This window comes from Anomaloglossus baeobatrachus, chromosome 6, assembly GCF_048569485.1.
Source record: "Anomaloglossus baeobatrachus isolate aAnoBae1 chromosome 6, aAnoBae1.hap1, whole genome shotgun sequence".
NCBI classification, from domain to species: domain Eukaryota; kingdom Metazoa; phylum Chordata; class Amphibia; order Anura; family Aromobatidae; genus Anomaloglossus; species Anomaloglossus baeobatrachus.
This window is the reverse complement of record NC_134358.1, coordinates 524,223,355-524,239,987: the sequence shown is the minus strand read 5'-3', so window position 1 is coordinate 524,239,987 and position 16,633 is coordinate 524,223,355. Positions and strand designations below refer to the sequence as shown.

Genomic DNA, 16,633 nt, shown 5'->3' with positions numbered 1-16,633 from the left:
GAGCTCCCGGCAGCGCGTTCTTATGGCCAGTGCGGGCGGCCGTGCGCTCAGTGCTGTGCGGACCTCTGGATTACAACCTCTGGCCGGATTATCGCTGTGTCCTGGAGGCTGGGGACTCGTACACCGGAGGCGCTGGCTGCTCTCTGCATGTCCGCGGTGTCGGATGCTCACTCTTTGCACAATCCCTTGAAGACGTACAGTGAAGAGCCGGGGAGGAGTGGGCTTGTAAATGGATCGCCAAGCTAGCCTGCTCTCCATCTGGCTGCAACTGGAGCTGTGTGCGATGGCCGTACTAATCGTTAAAGGTAGGTATTCTCAGCCTTATTAACTCTGTGCCCTGGTGCAGCCATCAGTGTAGCCGATCCTCCCTACCTGAGTAACTACAAGTCCCAGCATAACCCCAGCGTCTGAATCACTGCCTATATTGTAATGTATGGGCCCATAAAGCTGAGTGATATCGTATATACACACTTTATATAGGAGTAGCTGTAGCTTTGTAAGTAAAGGGCTGTACAGAGAGGTTGCCACTAGAGGGCGCTGTTTCTATGAGGATTTTCCATTCTGTTTTAATGAATGAGATTGTGAATACCTGAATTTACATTAGTGACTGCAGATACATTGTAGCTAAATAGGAAAAAAAGACTTGCACTGCTCAAGCTGCAACATATCTGTTCCTCAATGGGATCCAGATAATTAAGTCTCTAAAAAATAATAAAAGCAAATATATACACTTATTTTTCAATTGTATTGCTATGTGTGTGTGTGTGTGTGTGTGTGTGTGTATATATATATATATAATAAAATATGCATGCGTGTAATGTATGCTTAAAGGAAAATTATATAAGTGTATAATAAGAGATAGATATATATTTATCTCTTATTATACACTTATATAATTTTCCTTTAAGCATACATTACACACATGCATTATATTATATATATTATTTGTATGTATGTATTCGTCTTTAGCTGAGTGGTGGTAAAAGGTCTACATAGTACGAAGTGCAGCATTTTATTTACCCTATGTGAGGAGGGGGAGGTGTGATTAGGGTTAAATAGACCTAAATAGCAGCCTCCTGGCCCCATCAAAGGAGACAGCAGAGATCAGGGAGTGACTGGGGCTGATGGGAGTCCTGAGATATGAAGCTATGTGCCTGATAATGATATAATTAGGGGCTCACATACTTCTGGCTGCTGCTGACTTCAAAAGACTTCAAGGAAGGAGGGAAAGAAAGAAGTCTGCAGCAGCCTCCTGTAGCCATCTTGACTAGAAGCAGGCATTTTTTGTGTTAATAGCTACAAAACTATATAAAAGGGGGCGCGGGAGAACAGACCCAGCATTGTTCAGACTCTTCTGCCACCAATACCCAAAACTTTTTGGGGGACAAAACATAAATATGCGAAAGCCCCTTTTTTTTTTTTTCTCTATTAGATTCCCAAGAGTCAACCCTAATAGGGTCCCATTAGTCAATGTCAGTAGCCGTCTGGCTTGTTTCAGTATGTTGCGAGCCTAGGAGCTTGCACTTTTTTTTTTTTTTGTAATGGATCTACCTTTTTCTCGAATTGGCCTTGAATACCCCCCTCTTGAGTAGGATACATGTTGACTTGTTTCCCCTAGAGCACTTTGGCTTTTGAAAGCCTGGGGGAGATCTGGTCAGTGCTAATGCAATGCCTCCTGTTACCAGGCCCTCCTGTCATTTGGCTTCCATTAACCAGGCTATTAAAGGGAGCCCGGCGCACAGAGGTGAAACCTGATCTCAAGGTGGGCCGCACTGTAGCATTTCAAGCTCAGGGGGGAGATTGTGTGTAGTCTGGGGCTTTTTAAGATGGTGCAGATAGGCCAAATCCTTGTGATCTGCGGTGGACAAACAAACATTTCAAGTCATTGGGACTCTATAATTTGTCTTAATGTTCTATATTGAGAGTGCCTGTAGCTTTTTGCATAGGACTGCAGGTCAACTACAGCTCGAAAGTGGTATATAGAGAATACTATCAAATGTATAAATAGAATTGTCAAACATGTAAAGACTTTTTAAAATTCTCCAAACGCCACATTCCGAGGCCCCTAAGGAAAAAAGAGTGGATTAAGTGAAGGGATTTAATTATTTCTTGTTTTTTAGAATTTGTTTTTTGAATGATTGATTTTTTTTTTTAACTTTTTGTTTTTTTTTTTTTTTTTCCCCTGATCGCGTGCAAGTCAGAGGGTAGAGGCATCCGTGTTGTAGCTCTGACCATTTTATGGCTTTCCATTTCAGCTGAAAGGAATTGACTTTGGCAAACACAGCCGTTATTGTGAGCCGCACGGTTCCTGTTTTATAACATTGTCGGACTTTGCGAAATAAACCTACTCTTTCTACGACAGCCTGTACACCTCTCGCTTAACTCCTTCCCTGCTGCAGGGGGTTACAGTCTCCTGGCTGTTTCTTTGTGCCTAAAATGTTAAGACACACCATTGATTTGTTTTTTTTTTTTTTTCTTTCGTTGAGAAAGTTGGCGGAAACAATAAGGCCCCGTGCCCACGGGAGATCGTACCTGTGGACTTTTCTGCAGGTATTTCCGCAGGTTCACGCAGCAGCTCCCCGGAATCCGCGGCTATCCATTGCTACGGTATATCTGCGGAGTTGTTGCGGTAAACCTGCGGAAACAGTGCGGATTTCCGCTGATTCTCTAACCCCCCTTCCCCCCCCCCCCTGTATCACTATTGTGGAAAGTCAGGAATTCAGCAGATATTTCTGTGTGAATAATGGACATGTAGTTACGTGCGGCTGCGGGAAATGTGCAGCATTTTCCGCAGCCGCAAATACCACAGCATTGATACAGCACTTCCCAAATCCCATAGGATAACATGGGGAGTGTCTGTACTTGCGTAAACCTGCGGATTTATCCGGAAAATCTAGAAAATCCGTTGGTTTTCCGCGGTTACTTTCTTGCGTGGGCACATAACAGCTATTAGGCTATGTAGCCACGGGACCTTGCTCCTGCGGATATATCCGCAGGTTTACCGCAGCAGCTCCTCGGAATCCGCAGCCATACATACTGTAGCTGCGGGATTCCAGCGGCATTGTTGCGGTAAACCTGCGGCTATTCATGCGATTTACCTGTGTAAGTCCCGGCCTGTATCTCCATAGTGGAGCGCCGGGATTTCCACAGGTAAATCCGCAGGAATAATTGACATGTAGTTATGTGCGGCTGCTGGATATCCGCAGTATATTCCGCAGCATGGACACAGCACTCCCCATGTCCTATAGGATAACATGGGGAGTGTCTGTACTTGCTGAAACCTGCGGATTTATCTAGAAAATCTGGATAAATCCGCAGGTTTTCCGCGGCAAAATCCGCAGGAGCAAGCTCTTGTGGGCACATAGGCTGACAAACTTTCCCAGAACCCTAAGCGACGATGAATTATTCCATAAATGATCAGATTATTTCCATTTCTTGAGCGGAGAACATGCCACAGCCTCGTAATAATTGTGTTCTGTTCTTGCAGGAGAAATCCGATGCTACTGTGACGCTCCACACTGTGTTGCAACTGGATACATGTGTAAATCAGAACTGAATGCCTGCTTTTCCAGGCTACTTGACCCACAGAACACTAATTCACCTCTCACACATGGCTGCCTGGACTCTGTTTCTAAAACAACAGAAATGTGTAAAGCCACCGCCGAAGAAAAGAGTGGTGCCACCGTGCCCAAACTGGAGTGCTGTCACGAGGACATGTGCAATTACAGAGGTCTTCACGACGTTCTCTCCCACCCCAAGAGCGAAACATCAGGTACGGAGAGTAATTTTCAAGAGTAAATCCCCCATTCCTTGATGTATAGGCCTATGGCTGCCAAGGCCCTGTGTGTCTGGTATTGATTTTGTTGTTAATGTAATTAGAGATACCAGTGGGAAAAGCATGGTTAGCGTTAAAGATGTATTTCTGTTAGGTAGCTTTGATGTCTGTCTGTGCGCTTGGCTCCTGTCTGGCTTTTAGTGCCCGTGTACAGCCTTTTTTTTTTTTTTTCTCCTTCCAGGGATTTGAAAGAATGTTCTATTTGTGACAATGTTGCAATTCTTTAGGTTTTATGTCCTTTAAAGGCCCTGTCACACACACACACACAGATAAATCTGTGGTTGCAGTGAAATTGTGGACAATCAGTGCCAGGTTTGTGGCCGTGTACAAATGGAACAATATGTCCATGATTTCACTGCAACCACAGATCTGCCAAAGACTTATCTCTGTGTGTGACACGGCCTTAAGGCTATATTCACACACTGCATCTTTTACGGTGTTCACAAAGATGCATCTAAATGCATGCATTTCCTTCCCCCAGCAAAGTCTATGAAACTTCTGTTTTGCTGTCTACACAGGGCATCTTTTTTTTTGGCTGCGTTTTTGAAGATACAGCATGTCAGTTTTTATTTATTTATTTATTTTTTTAACGTTTTTACCAGTATTTTTGAGCCCTTCCAGTCAATAGATTTGACGTAAAAAAAAACTCATTGAGCAAAATGCAGCAAAAATGCATGTGGTTTTTGATGCGTTTTTGCCAAGAGTGTTTTTGGGGCCAAAAACGCATCTTTGTGGTTAAGAAAAGATAGTGTGAAAATAGCAGTAATTCAAAGGACAGTTATGAAGGTTGCTGTATAAGAAAATGGGTATTTGTGCATAAAATTAGTTTTTTCTTTCTTTTTTTTTTTTTTTTTTTTTTTTTTTTTTCTTTTACCCTTCTTTCTTTCCCTTTTTCCTTCCCCTCTTTCTTTCCTTTCTTTCCCTTTTTTCCTTCCCCTCTTTCTTTTCTTTTCTTCCCCTTGGTAGAGTTTGTCATTAGAAGCTGTAATTTAGAATTTTATAGAGAGATCTAGCTCTCCAGTTATTTAATAAAAAAAAGTATTCATTTTAATCTTAAGCCTTTAATATCATAAAATCTTAGACACATGGCTATCATAACTAAAAGGGTCATGTGGGCGTTTCATTGATCTAATTCCGGTTATGTGCTAAAACCCACAGTAATTGTTGTAGTGTTGTGGGTTTTTTTTGGAGGGGGGGGGGGGATTACATCGTGTGTGTTTCCCCAGTAGCTCCACCAAAGGGATAATAAATTCTTACACAGCACCCATTAAAGAAAATGAACCCCTCAATCTCAGAATTGCATGATAACACATTTGAAGTCTTAATTGGACAACCTCCTAGAATGGTGCCTGTAGACATGTTTCACCTGCCACCTGTTTTAAGTTTGTGTTCGTAAATTGCATGCGATCTCCAATCTGAAAAGTAGTTTGCCTTTTTTAATCTACTTTATTTGTAAATTATCCATGATGCAGTTTTATTATTGCAGCCTAAAGTAGATATTTCTTCTTACCTTTTTCAGGTGTTGGTAGCAAGTACCAACATGAAAGCACAAGGAACCTCATCACAAAGGTCCAAGAGCTGACGTCCTCCAAAGAACTGTGGTTTCGAGCAGCTGTCATCGCTGTGCCAATAGCCGGTGGATTGATATTGGTGCTACTTATAATGCTTGCACTTCGGATGCTCCGCAGTGAAAATAAAAGATTACAGGATCAGAGACAGCAAATGCTGTCCAGACTGCACTACAGCTTTCATGGACATCATTCGAAAAAGGGCCAAGTGGCCAAGCTAGACTTGGAGTGCATGGTTCCAGTTACGGGCCATGAAAACTGTTGCTTGACATGTGATAAAATGAGGCATACAGACCTCAGCAATGACAAAATCATATCATTGGTTCATTGGGGAATGTACAGTGGACATGGAAAGCTGGAATTTGTATGACCACATTTGAGGATGATGACGATCCAGTAGGCTTCGCCTTACTCTGTTCTGCTGGATAAAAGCACTTTATCTTTTACAAAGACATAAACGTTTTATCGTAAGAGGGGACAAAGATGAGTCTTGCACACAGAAAATATCTGATGTTACTAGTGAGAGATTCCAAAAGACGTCTTTATTTGCACAAGGGAGGAGCGGAGGACTATTTGTATTATTTCGTTAAACTAATGCAGGAAGCAAGATGTAGAAAAGTTGTACACACTGTCACCAATGTTTTCTTACATTTTAGGGAGCTAATATTGGTCATTGAAATAAACTGTACACATCGTACATGTTACTATGTTTAATGTAAAGATTTTTTTAAAAAATATATATTTTGTCTGAAACTTTTATGGCTGTTCTTTCTTTTCTATGGAATTTTAGTTTATAGTCTCTGGTACTCAATAGCACAACTTTTTGTATGATGGTTATTGGAGCGTTGTACTTTAAAAAAAATACCACCAAGATGAAGCGATTCTTAATAGAAGTCCCAGGAATTTCGAGCTCCATAGGGTTCCAATGGTAGAAATGTTAAATGACCCATCTCTGGGACTTCTAGTCTATTAAGGGGCCCGTAAAAAAAAAAAAAAAAAAAAAAAATCCCAACTAGGTCTGGATGTCAACGAGATCTCGGATGTCTCGGCTGCTATGTATTTCACACTTTGGTTTACTGGTTGCTACAATAATTTCCAGATACATCACCTTGTATTTTCAGGGAATGATGGTGACTGTCCATGTTACCATGAAGCAAAAACTAGGAGAGCTGCAGAAAGAATAAGTTTTCATACTACAATAGTGTATGGGCTTGCGCTACACATAATTGTCACATATATTTCTTAAGGGTGCTTTACACGCTGCATCATCGCTATTGATATATCATTGGGGTCACGTCGTTAGTGACGCACATCCGGTGCCGTTGGCGACATCGCAGCGTGTGACACCAAGGAGCAACAATCGCAAAAGCGTCAAAGATCGTTGACACGTCGCTCCTTTTCATAATATCGTTGGTGGTGCATGCCGCTGGTTGTTCGTCGTTCCTACGGCATCACACATCGCTTGTGTGTGACACCACAGGAATGACGAACATCTCCTTACCTGCGTCCACCGGCAAGGAGGGAAGGAGGTGGGCGGCATGTTCCGGCTGCTCATCTTTGTCCCTTCCTCTACTATTGGGCAGCCGCTTAGTGACGCAGTGACGTCGCTATGAAGCCAAACGTACTCTTCCCACCCCCCCCCCCCCCCCCACCCCCTTGAAGGAGGGATTGTTCGGCGGTCACAGCGACGTCGCTGAAAAGGTATGTGCGTGTGACGCTGCTGTAGCGATAATGATCGCTGCCGTAGCGAACGCCAAATGTAGCATGAACGACTGAGGCGGGTGCTATCGCGCACGACATCGCTAGCTATGTCGCAGCGTGTAAAGCGCCTTTTAGACTGACAGTATTGTTGGTTTTCTTAACCTATCTGGAGGCCTGGATTGTCAGTAGGTATAATGTGATGCAGAGCATGGGTGACACTGGTGAAGGAGGTCCGTTAAATCTTGCTTTCTCTTGCAACTATCTTCAGTGATCACTGTATTTGTGCACATGAACATTGCTGTTGTGATCCCACAGAATATGATGGCCTTACATTTATAAGGCTCTAGTACAAAGTCCTCATATATTAGGTATTCCTTGTGGGTTGCTGATCTATCCTTATCCAAATGGGGGGGACTAGTGTGTGTGTGTGTGTGTGTGTGTGTGTGTGTGTGTTCAAAAAATGGAGAACACTAAAATACCATTATTTTGCTTGTGCTCCCTTTTTTTATTTTTTTGAGCAGTATGTGTGTTTATGTAATTAATAATTATGTATGTAATATACAAAAAAAGTGTTAAAAAATATATTTAAGATTTATTCATAATTTTTATAATTTAACACAAACCCTAATATAAAAAAATATATAACTTTTTTTTTTTGTGTTCCAGATACTAAAAATTATTAATTAAACTTAAAAAATTAAAGTGTGTGTAATAATTTTTTTTTTTTTAATTCAAAATATATAATTTTTAAACCTGGAACTCAATTTTGCATTAATAAATGGCAGGATATATTAAGCAGCACAAACAATATGTATACACTTTGAAGCCAATTAAATTGAAACAAGCTAAGGCTACATGTCCACGATCAGGGTTTGCAGTGTCTTCGCGGTGTCCAAAATGCTGTGTTGTACAGTACAAGCGCAATGGATTGGATTTATAGAAATCCATGCCCACTGTGTACAGCCCGCAGTGTGAACTGACCTGTGGTGCGGCTTTCCGAGCTGCAGCATGTCAATTCTCTGTTGCGGACAGCTGTTGTCTCCTGTGGAGGAGACTCCTGGGTCCTTATCGTGGGCATGTACCCTTTAGGGTAAACTTCAAATGCAAGCCAAGTTTAGGTTGATAGCGGTTTATAGTATCGAAGCAAAATATATTTATAAGGTATATATGGGAGCACCTACAAAATGGAGAGCTTTTGTGTTTGTTTTTTGTTTTTTTAAATTTTTTCCCCTGATCTACTCTAGGCAAAAAAGTGTCTGCACCTTTCTCCATTATGTCAGTCTGTGAAAATCGGACCGCATTTGGATAACATCTGCGTGTGGTCCAAATTTACTTAATTTTTTTTTTTTTGGACTATGTAAACTACTGACATTTGAACAGAATCATAGAACATGCACCCATGAAAGTTCTGTATCTGTGTAGAAAAAACAAAAATTGGCAATTCGAAACTCTCGGTGCGCTCCGTGTGTATCTGGATATAACCCCATAAGTCCTTTTATTGGATGGAGCAAAAATCACATGGAAAATCGAAACATTGCTTGAAACAGCGATATTCGCAGTGTGTAATGGCTGTTAGTGATCGTATTATCGTTCAATTCTTGCCAACCAGATCTTTAATCTTGCTTAAAAATGATCGCTTGTTGGCAAAAAGTTTCACCATGTAATAAGTCGCTATCACCTCGTTAACAGATCACCCCATCATAAAAACCAACCCTTAGGGTACCTTCACACTTAGCGATGCAGCAGCGATCCGACCAGCGATCTGACCTGGTCAGGATCGCTGCTGCATCGCTACATGGTCGCTGGTGAGCTGTCAAACAGGCAGATCTCACCAGCGACCAGTGAACAGCCCCCAGCCAGCAGCGACGTGCAAGCGACGCTGCGCTTGCACGGAGCTGCCGTCTGGAAGCTGCGGAGACTGGTAACTAAGGTAAACATCGGGTATGGTTACCCGATGTTTACATTAGTTACCAGCGCACAGCTGTGTGTGCAGGGAGCAGGGAGCCGCGCACACTGAGCGCTGGCTCCTTGCTCTCCTACCATAGCTACAGTACACATCGGGTTAATTAACCCGATGTGTAATGCAGCTACATGTGCAGAGAGCAGGGAGCCGCGCACACTGCTTAGCGCTGGCTCCTTGCTCTCCTAGCTGCTGTACACATCGGGTTAATTAACCCGATGTGAACAGCAGCTACATGTGCAGAGAGCCGGAGCCGGCAGCACAGGCAGCGTGAGAGCTGCAGAGGCTCGTAACTAAGGTAAATATCGGGTAACCACCTTGGTTACCCGATGTTTATCTTGGATACAGCTTACCTCAGCTGTCAGATGCCGGCTCCTGCTCCCTGCTCGCTTCATTTGTCGCTCTCTCGCTGTCACACACAGCGATCTGTGTGTCACAGCGGGAGAGCGGCTTTGAAGAAAACGAACCAGGGCTGTGTGTAACGAGCAGCGATCTCGCAGCAGGGGCCAGATCGCTGCTCAGTGTCACACACAGCGAGATCGCTAATGAGGTCACTGCTGCGTCACAAAAAGCGTGACTCAGCAGCGATCTCGGCAGCGAGCTCGCTGTGTGTGAAGCACCCCTAAGTGCTAAAATCTTGGTTTCATCTTAAGGTGTAATGTTTTTATGAGCGACTAGCCACTTTCCACCAACCGCAACAGCAGTCTCTTTAGAGCCAACATTGAGCTTGTACGCACGGTAACAATGCGATTTATTCGTTCATCAATCTCCTATAGTTACATTTTCCTGTCGAATAGGATCTTTAGGAATCTTCTGTAGGATCTCATGGCTTTTTGCTCTGTTACATAGAGGTTCTTGGAACGTAGGTGTTTGGGGCTTTCCATGGTTGTCTATGGTTATTGGTTTCCCTTATGCTCTTACAATGACATACGCATAGTGATGGAGTCTCCAGTACTTGTTTTGTTCTGCAAGACTTTATAGTCCTTTTACAATCGGCTGCTGTATTGCCCCGCCAAGATCACTATTGTCCAATCTCCTGTACACACCTGTCTCTATAATGCTACTGTTGCTTGTTCAGTAATCGTCACACCTAGCTCTTCTTTCAATGAAAGTCTCCAAATCTTAGGGAGGGGTGCTTCTGAAATAGGATTAGGATTGTACGCACAATTTGGAGTTGGGTTTTGATGGGCGATGACAACATCCAATAGACAAAGATCAGATGATTGCGTGTAATTGCTAAAATGGACATTTGACAATAAGGCTAATCAAAAACTGTTGATCACCACTGCACCATTAATTAACATTGTTCTGAGTGCTATCTGATAAAAAAATCAATCATCTGATGCATACAGTAGTATGAGTGAGCACTAAAAGAAAAATCAAAATATTTATTTTTTTTTTTTTTTCATTTAAATCCTTTTTCGGGGGTGTTCTGGTAAAGCTGTAATTTTAGCATTTTGTATTGTAAGGCCGAGGTCACACAGGGATCTACTGGAATCCTCGCATGATACTTGGCTCACGCTGGCAGCACAGCAGGAGCAGTGTGTCATGCAAGCATCACTGCGTCTGAGGTCCGATCATGCGATCGGACCTCAGCTGTTGGGGGCGGGGCGGCGCTGAGGAGGGAGGGAATTATCTCACTCTCTCCTCCGTAGCTGGCTATTGCCATTCTCTCACTGCACTCGCGCTACACCGGGATACCGCGAGTGCACAATTTTTCTCTCGCCCCATAGACTTGGAATGGGTGCGAGAGAAACCAGGATCGCACTAGTCGCAGCATGCTGTGATTGTTTTCTTGGTCCGATTAGGGATGTTTTATTGCATCGCACTCGCTCAGATTTTCATGCTGTGTGTCTTAGGCCTGTTTTCACACATCCGGCTTTTCGCCGGGTTTGGCGCACGCCAGTACAGTGTATACAGTACAATGGCAGCGCTGCAACTTCCGGGTTACATGCTCCGGTCACATGACAGCATGTGACTGGCGCTTGTCGCGCTGCCATTGTATTGTATACACTGTACTGACGTGCGCCGAATTCGGCAAGCCGGCGAAAAGCCGGATGTGTGAAAATAGCCTTAGTGAGGCACCTGGTGCAAGGGTGCTAGATGGTAGGGGATGACTAGAGTAGAGAGAACCCGAGCAGTAGCACTAGTGTGTGTGTGTGTGTGTGTGTGTGTGTGTGGATATCTGAAGCAGGAGAACTAAATGGACACAAGGGCAATAGTAGGTAGAGGACACCTAGGGCAGAGAGTACCCGGAGCACTATAGGAGGGGTGTGAGGCAAATCCCGGGATATGAAGATGAATTATGACTTCCAGTCATAATCGCTCATCACTCCCTGGCAGTGCCCCCCTCCCTTCTTGTTCTCAATGTCCAGCATCTGTGAAGGTGTTACACCTCCATGGCCATCTCCTGTGATATGGAGATGAGATGATGTGGGAACAATGGACACAGGAGGACTCCCTGCCGTGACCCTGTGGTAGGAGCTGCTATCTAATTAGCAAGCTTGGAAGTATCCAGACAGAACGACTCCAGTAAAAAATGGTTCATATCTCGCAAGCCATATTTCCGATAAATATGGCAACCATAAAAATGGTGTCTCCGCATGCGGACGATGCTGGCACACCCTTTTTATGGGAGCGGGAGCTTGGGAAATACCCCAGGCGTGATATCAGCCAATGGGGAACTAGTAGACAAGTCATGAGTCCTCTCATTCTGTAGCTAAATTCATAACTGTCACAATGAGAGCATTGGCGTCCGCCTACGACGCTCCCAGGCCAAGTTATGGCCATATTCCATGTTGTGGATTTTGTCCATAACTCCAGCCAGGGGTGGAGCAGTGCTCCCTCTGAGGTCACGAAGGTAGGAGGGGACCTGGATTTGCCCAGGTTGATAACCCTACTTCGGCCATTTTCCAGTGTTCTTTCGCTGGGGGTCACGTGCAGGAAACATCTGTGGGAGTTCCTAGAAACCTGGTCTACAGCGCCCCCCTGTGGCCAGACGCACAAGGTAACTGATTGAATTGCATACCTGTTTGTAAACCATGCTTTATCTGTAACTGTACTCTGACATATGTATATTCTGTAGATTCCCTATTGTATATATTGTAGTTTCTAGTGTGCTTTAGGCCGATTAAATTATATAATTAATCTTGGGCTGTTCTGTTATCTCGATCTTGAATCCCACGTCTGTGTGTTCGGCTAATAGTTACCGTAAATCGGTTGGTGGCAGCGAGTTTGTGCCAAGGATTATTGTGGGGAGGCCAGTGAGATTCGGGGAGGTTTTATATATTCCGCCCGCGGAGGTCGGGGGAATATATACCCTACTCTCACCGGGGACCCTTCAATAATCGGCATAAGTAGTATAGCGGCCTCCTTGCTTATCGTCGGGCAATTCCATAATTGGCCTGACTATAAGAGGGGCGCTAGAGAGCGCATCACGTGCTCTGTCTGTCGGTCGGGAGGTATAAAGGAGGGGTGACCCCCACTTGTTACCCCCCGATTGTGACGTACTGGTAGCCAGCGCGGGGGATTTCTGAGTGACCCCCCCGGTGGTTTGTGACATATTGGTGGCAGCGGTGGGATCGAGATAATAGTGTGTGTGAGTGTGAGACCCATACTCCCAGACACTAAAGACTGCCTGCAGCAGCTGTGGCTGCTGGGGTCTTCAGACCAGACCAACACTAGAGTGTCAGAGTGCAGATACTGTAAGGTGTGTGGAGGCATCAGGTGTCAGTTCTGTGTCAGTGACCAAAGTCTGCAACAATGGCTGAGAGCACCAGGAGCAAAGCCAAAGGAATGGCCGATGCTCAGGCCAGAGACGATGAGGAGGTTGTCCACGAGCCCTCCAGGAGCTCGACGCCAGAAAACCGTTCTGCAATGGACAGTGAAGCACCAGGCTCCGCAGCGGGCCGCAGATCACCACGTGCCATTCCACCGAGCCTGGGAGGCTCGGATAGCCTTCTTCAAATGGCTATGGCCCTTCTCCAGGCTGGAGACCGGGATACCTACGAGATACTCATGGCCGAGCGTGAGCGACAGGCAGCGCGTGACGCTGAGGCTGCGGAGCGGCAAGCAGTGCGTGAGGCTGCGGAGCGGCAAGCAGCACGTGAAGAGCGCCAGGCAGAGCGTGACTACCAGCTGCAGCTAGCTCAGCTCCGGCCCTCATCAGCCACACGTGACCTTCAAGACACCAAACTTCCAAAGGTCCGTGTTGAGGACTTCCCAGTGCTGGAGAAGGATGGAGACTTGGACTCTTTCTTGACTGCTTTTGAACGGACTTGCCTGCAGCACCATCTGGACAAGGACCAGTGGGCCAAATACCTGACCCCCCGTTTAAGGGGTAAGGCCCTGGATATCCTTGGGGACTTGCCTGCTGAGGCAGATCAGGGCTACGACACCATCAAGCGGGCCCTGATCCAACAGTACAACCTCACTCCAGAGTCCTACCGCAAGAAGTTCCGGAGCCTACAGAAGGGACCAAAGGACTCCTGGGCTGACCACCGGCGGGCACTTGCCCGAGCTGCCGACCACTGGACCCAAGGCCTGCAGCTTTCCACCGGACCGGAGATCCTGGACTTGTTCATCACGGAGCAACTCTTGTGGAACTGCCCTGAGGATCTCCGCCAGTTCATCCGAGACCAGAAGCCAAAGGGGTCCACGGCTACAGCTGCCCTGGCCGATGACTACACCAACAATCGGGCTCCTGAGGCCAGGAGAGCAGCCACCAGCAGCACCTGGAGAGGGGGTAAGATGAACTCTGCGACTGCCCCACCTGCCCCTAGACTGCAGGGGGTGTCCCCCTCAACTCCCCTCTCCAGGCCCGTGGCAGAACCAAGACGGTGCCACCAGTGCAACCTACCTGGACACTTCAAGGCCATGTGCCCTCAGCGTCCCAAGGCCCCGGCTCCGTCCCCGTCCCAAGGGCCGCCCAAGGTGTATTGTGTGGGTGGGGGTGGTGGTAGGTCCCTGGACAGCTTCCAACCTGTCACCGTCGGCCGGTCTGTGACCATGGGACTGCGAGACAGCGCCTCGGAGGTGACTCTGGTGCGGCCTGAGATGGTGTCCCCCCAAGACTTGATCCCTGGAAAAACCCTCGCTGTCTCCGGGATTGGAGGCATTGACCCGGCGCTGCCTGTTGCTGACATTTATGTGGACTGGGGCGCAGGGCGAGGGGTGAGGGAGGTGGGGGTAACTGATCGGATCCCCGCAAACGTGCTACTTGGGACAGATTTGGGGCAGATAACCTCCCAGTTTGGGCCCCAACCAAGGGCTGAACCTTCAGCCAGTACTGACAGGCCTCCGGACAATGTTAATGTGTTATCTATGAATGATGTAAGGGAGGAGGGAGTGAACTCTGATATTTCTGCTTGCATAGACACCATAGACACACACACAGCTGCAGCTGTGACAGGGGAGGGGGTCAGAGAAAGGTGTGACAATGCCTCTACAAGTAATCAGCCTGTGAGCTGGGATCTGTTGCCCTCTGCAGGGATAAGCAGAGAGCAGGGTGCTGCAGGGGGAGGACCAGTGTGTGGGGTGGGGGCTACCACAGCAAATGTGGGGTCCCCAGAGATTTCACAGCGGGGTTCTGTTGCTGCAGGAGGGGAACAGGCAGGTGAGATTGGGGCCGGTCCAGGAGCGGAAGTGCTCCCAGGTAAGATCTCGGTGCATGGTTCCCCCACAACCGGGGTGTCAGAAAGCCAGGTAGGTCTGCCTGAACCGGCGACTTGGTCAGGAACGGAGGAGGAGCAGGCACGACCCACGGTCGCAGCGGCTGTGGCCGCTGTCACCCGCAGTGGGAGTGCTGGAAGCCAAGGGGCCTCCCAGAGGTCCGATAGCTCTTCCCCTTCTGACCCAGCGGCAGCCGAGTCAGGTGGAGGCCAGGACACAGGTCCCGGGGTACTGACCGAAGATGTGACAGTCTCGTCGATTCTGGCCACATCTAGTCAGGGGTTTCAGGCAGCGTTAGAAGCTGACGACAGCCTGAAAGCTCTTAAGGAGCAGGCGGCACAGCCTCCCTCGGACTCGGACCCGGAGCGAGTGGTCTGGGACCAAGGACGGCTGTACCGGGCCACGGTCCAGCAGGGTTCACCGGAGGCGTGGCCCAGGGACCGACAGTTGGTGGTACCCTATCCGTTCCGGACGGAGTTGTTGCGGATCGCACATGAGATTCCGATGGCCGGACACCTAGGGATCGCTAAGACCAAGGCCAGGTTAAACCAGCATTTCTACTGGCCAAAAATGGGGGCCGATGTGGCTGCCTACTGCCGTTCGTGTGAAACCTGTCAGAGAGTGGGGAAGGCGGGGCCACACCCCAAAGCCCCACTGGTATCTCTGCCAATCATCGATGAACCTTTCAGGAGGGTGGCTGTGGATCTGGTCGGCCCGCTGGCCATCCCCAGCAGCTCCGGGAAACGCTTCATACTGACGGTAGTGGACTATGCCACCCGGTACCCGGAAGCAGTGGCCTTGTCGTCCATTCGGGCTGACAAGGTGGCCACCGCATTGCTGGAGATTTTCTCCCGAGTGGGTTTTCCCCAGGAAATGCTCACTGACCGGGGGACCCAATTCATGTCCCAGCTGATGGAGGCCCTCTGTAAGCAAGTCCAGGTGCGACATCTGGTGGCCAGCCCGTACCATCCACAGACTAATGGCCTGTGCGAGCGGTTTAATGGCACCTTAAAGCAGATGCTTAAGATGTTGGTCGACTCCCATGGGCGTGACTGGGAGCGGTATCTCCCACACCTGTTATTTGCTTACCGGGAGGTTCCACAGGCCTCAACAGGATTCTCACCGTTTGAGCTCCTGTACGGGCGACGTGTGCGGGGCCCCCTGGCTCTGGTGAAAGAGGCTTGGGAAGGGGATTTGGCCACCCCTGGAGTGTCGGTTATCGAGTATGTCATGCGCTTCCGGGACAAAATGCAGGCCTTGACGCAACTGGTACACGACAATATGGCTCAAGCCCAGGCCGATCAGAAGCGTTGGTACGACCAGAACGCTTGTGAGAGGACCTACCAAGTGGGTCAAAAGGTGTGGGTACTGGTCCCCGTACCACAGGACAAGCTTCAGGCAGCCTGGGAAGGCCCATACCTCGTGTACCAGCAGCTCAACCCTGTGACGTACCTGGTCACCCTGGACCCTGCCCGTGGAAGGCGGAAGCCCTTCCATGTGAACATGATGAAGGCACATCATGAGCGGGAGGCATGTGCGCTCCCCGTGTGCAACCTGCCCGAGGAGGGAGAAGCGGAAACCCTCTTGGATATGCTAGCCCAGGTTAGGGCAGGCGGATCCATTGAGGATGTGGAGGTTGGCCACCAGCTCTTGGAGGACCAACGGTCCCAGCTGTGGGCCACCCTACACCCCTTCCGGGGGTTGTTTACCAACCAGCCCGGAAGGACTAACTTGGCTGTCCATCACGTGGACACTGGGGATCATCCCCCGATCCGGCGTTCAGCATATCGGGTCTCCCTGGAGGTGCAGCAACACATGCGCCAGGAGATTGACGAGATGCTGAAGCTGGGGGTGATCCAGGCATCCAACAGCGCTTGGGCCTCGCCTGTAGTCCTCGTC

At 47.7% G+C, this 16,633-nt stretch overlaps 1 protein-coding gene across 1 annotated transcript; it reads left to right on the top strand.

The window, feature by feature from the left end:
- Positions 1-25: 25 nt before the first annotated feature.
- Positions 26-6,156, top strand: BAMBI (BMP and activin membrane bound inhibitor). Its single transcript, XM_075316785.1, has 3 exons — positions 26-305; positions 3,488-3,772; positions 5,355-6,156. The coding sequence occupies exons 1-3, from the start codon at positions 230-232 to the stop codon at positions 5,771-5,773; spliced, it is 780 nt and encodes a 259-aa protein (XP_075172900.1). The 5' UTR covers positions 26-229; the 3' UTR covers positions 5,774-6,156.
- The last annotated feature ends 10,477 nt before the right edge of the window (positions 6,157-16,633 follow it).